Source organism: Triticum dicoccoides, chromosome 6B (assembly GCF_002162155.2).
Source record: "Triticum dicoccoides isolate Atlit2015 ecotype Zavitan chromosome 6B, WEW_v2.0, whole genome shotgun sequence".
NCBI lineage: Eukaryota > Viridiplantae > Streptophyta > Magnoliopsida > Poales > Poaceae > Triticum > Triticum dicoccoides.
The window spans coordinates 633,490,892-633,492,870 of NC_041391.1; the positions used below are offsets into that span (position 1 = coordinate 633,490,892).

The following is a 1,979-nucleotide window of genomic DNA, read 5'->3' on the forward strand; positions in this document are numbered from 1 at the left end:
TGGCGCAGTGGTAAAGCTGCTGCCTTGTGACCATGAGGTCATGGGTTCAAGTCCTGGAAACAGCCTCTTATAGAAATGTAGGGAAAGGCTGCGTACTATAGACCCAAAGTGGTCGGACCCTTTCCTGGACCCTGCGCAAGCGGGAGCAACATGCACCAGGTTGCCCTTTTTTTTGAGTGGATGGATATCTTTCCTCTCAAATATAGAATACAAATGACTCTTACGGAAATTCTGAAGGATTTCAATCATGTGAATCAAACTAATAACACAAAAGGGTTCCTAAGTATTTAAATCCTCCAAAAAATCTGCAAAATTGCTTTGAATCAAAGGATCCCTGAAACTGTTTGATGCATGATTTTGTCCTTATTACTGTCAAGCCTACGGTCTCAAGGAGTAATGGTCTAAAAAAAAGTCTCGTATTTCTTTACAGCGGGAGTACTTAACTAGTAGTACGTGCAGGATGCAGCGTATAACATACACAGGAATGGACACGTTGCATATACTGGTGTGCTATGTTGTGCTTAATTACACTTACGATTTCCTCGGGGAAACCGATGAATATCAGTTGTAGTCTCCGCGTCGCGCTGGCGCGGTCGGCAGCTTCTGCTCCTGGACGATGAGTCGCGCCGGGAGCGGCCGGCCGGTGCCAGAGCCTCCGCAGCTGCGGCACCGCTTGCGGCCGGAGCCAGAGCACGTCCCGCAGCCGACGTCGCCGTCGGACCAACGGCTGCAGAGGCACTCCTCCCGGCCGGTGCCGCTGCAAGTCGAGCAACGGGGCCGCGCGTCCCATCTGGATGACGCCGGCAGCCCGTCGCCCGTCGTCCGGTTTGCCATGGCCACGCCCGCCAGCATCCCGAGCCCCGCCGACGCGATCACGACGGGCGAAACCATCTTTGCCGGAAAACCAATCCAAGAATCTCCCGGAAACGGCGAAGCAACTACAGGGGAGGGGAGGAGGAGCTGTACTTCTTGGCTTTCCTGCCGTGTATGCTTTGCTGGTGCTGGTAGGAGTGGAAGAAGAAGAGATTTCGATGGGTGTGTGGACGGGAGGTTGTGGCTATCTGTTGTTTTTGTGGACGGGGTGCGTCGATTTGTAGGATTTTTTCAGGGGTTGTACGAAGGTGGGTGTTGGGATAGTGTTTCGCCTCGCAGTTTGGAGGGTAGCGGAGGCGGGGAAGGGAAGGCGTGCCCGCCTCGTTACCTTTGCTTGCCTACTTGGTCTGCATCCGTCGGCTACTCTTGTGTGCTTCGGCGTTTCGATTGCGGTTTCGTGTGCGCTGCAAGCTGCTTGGCGGCTTGCCGGTTCCCTTTTCCTCTTCCATGCTACGAGACGAATTCGAAGCTACGCACAGGATTTGTCCTCTGCAACTGTTTTACTATCTGGATCAAGTAAATAGGGGAAGATTTGTAGACGATTCTCTAGATTACTTGCAAGATTTCATTTAATTAGGACATCTCTAACGGACTCCTCCCTTTCGCCCTATTTTTCTGGTCTGGAAATATCATCCAATGGGCTCGGAAAATATCATCCAATGGGCTCTAAATAGTCCGGATAGTCCGGTATTCCCAGTCCCGCCTCAAATTGAGGGAAAAAAATAGGATAGTTTGAACTGTCCGCCATGTCGGATCGAACAGTCCGGTTTCATGTAGAAAACTATCGGAACTCCTTTCCCTTCCCACACTCCACCCGTCCTCCTCTGTTCTCTGCCTCCACTAGAGGACCCTGACTCCTCCGCTGCACCCACCTCGAACACCGCCCAGGTCTTGCCTGACTTTCGTCACTCCACTTGCCGCTAAGACACAATCGCCGGATCCCTACGCTGCCCAGAACCCTCCCCACTACAGATAATGTCCATGTCGGACACCGCACACACCAAATGTTCGGTGAAATGACATACAACGATGGGATGCAACTACAACATCAATGGGCATGACTACAAACATGGTGGCACTACTTTGTTGATGATGTCTATTCTCTG

At 52.0% G+C, this 1,979-nt stretch overlaps 1 protein-coding gene across 1 annotated transcript; it reads right to left on the reverse strand.

Annotated features, from left to right (window-relative positions):
• Window positions 1–304: 304 nt before the first annotated feature.
• Window positions 305–1,111, reverse strand: LOC119324854. Its single transcript, XM_037598621.1, has one exon. It carries the CDS (start codon window positions 889–891, stop codon window positions 562–564), a length of 330 nt encoding a protein of 109 aa, XP_037454518.1. The 5' UTR covers window positions 892–1,111; the 3' UTR covers window positions 305–561.
• Window positions 1,112–1,979: the final 868 nt, after the last annotated feature.

What these genes read in the sequence shown, in the direction of transcription:
- LOC119324854 (XM_037598621.1), bottom strand. Translation starts at nt 891, where the DNA reads ATGGTTTCGCCCGTCGTGATCGCGTCGGCGGGGCTCGGGATGCTGGCG.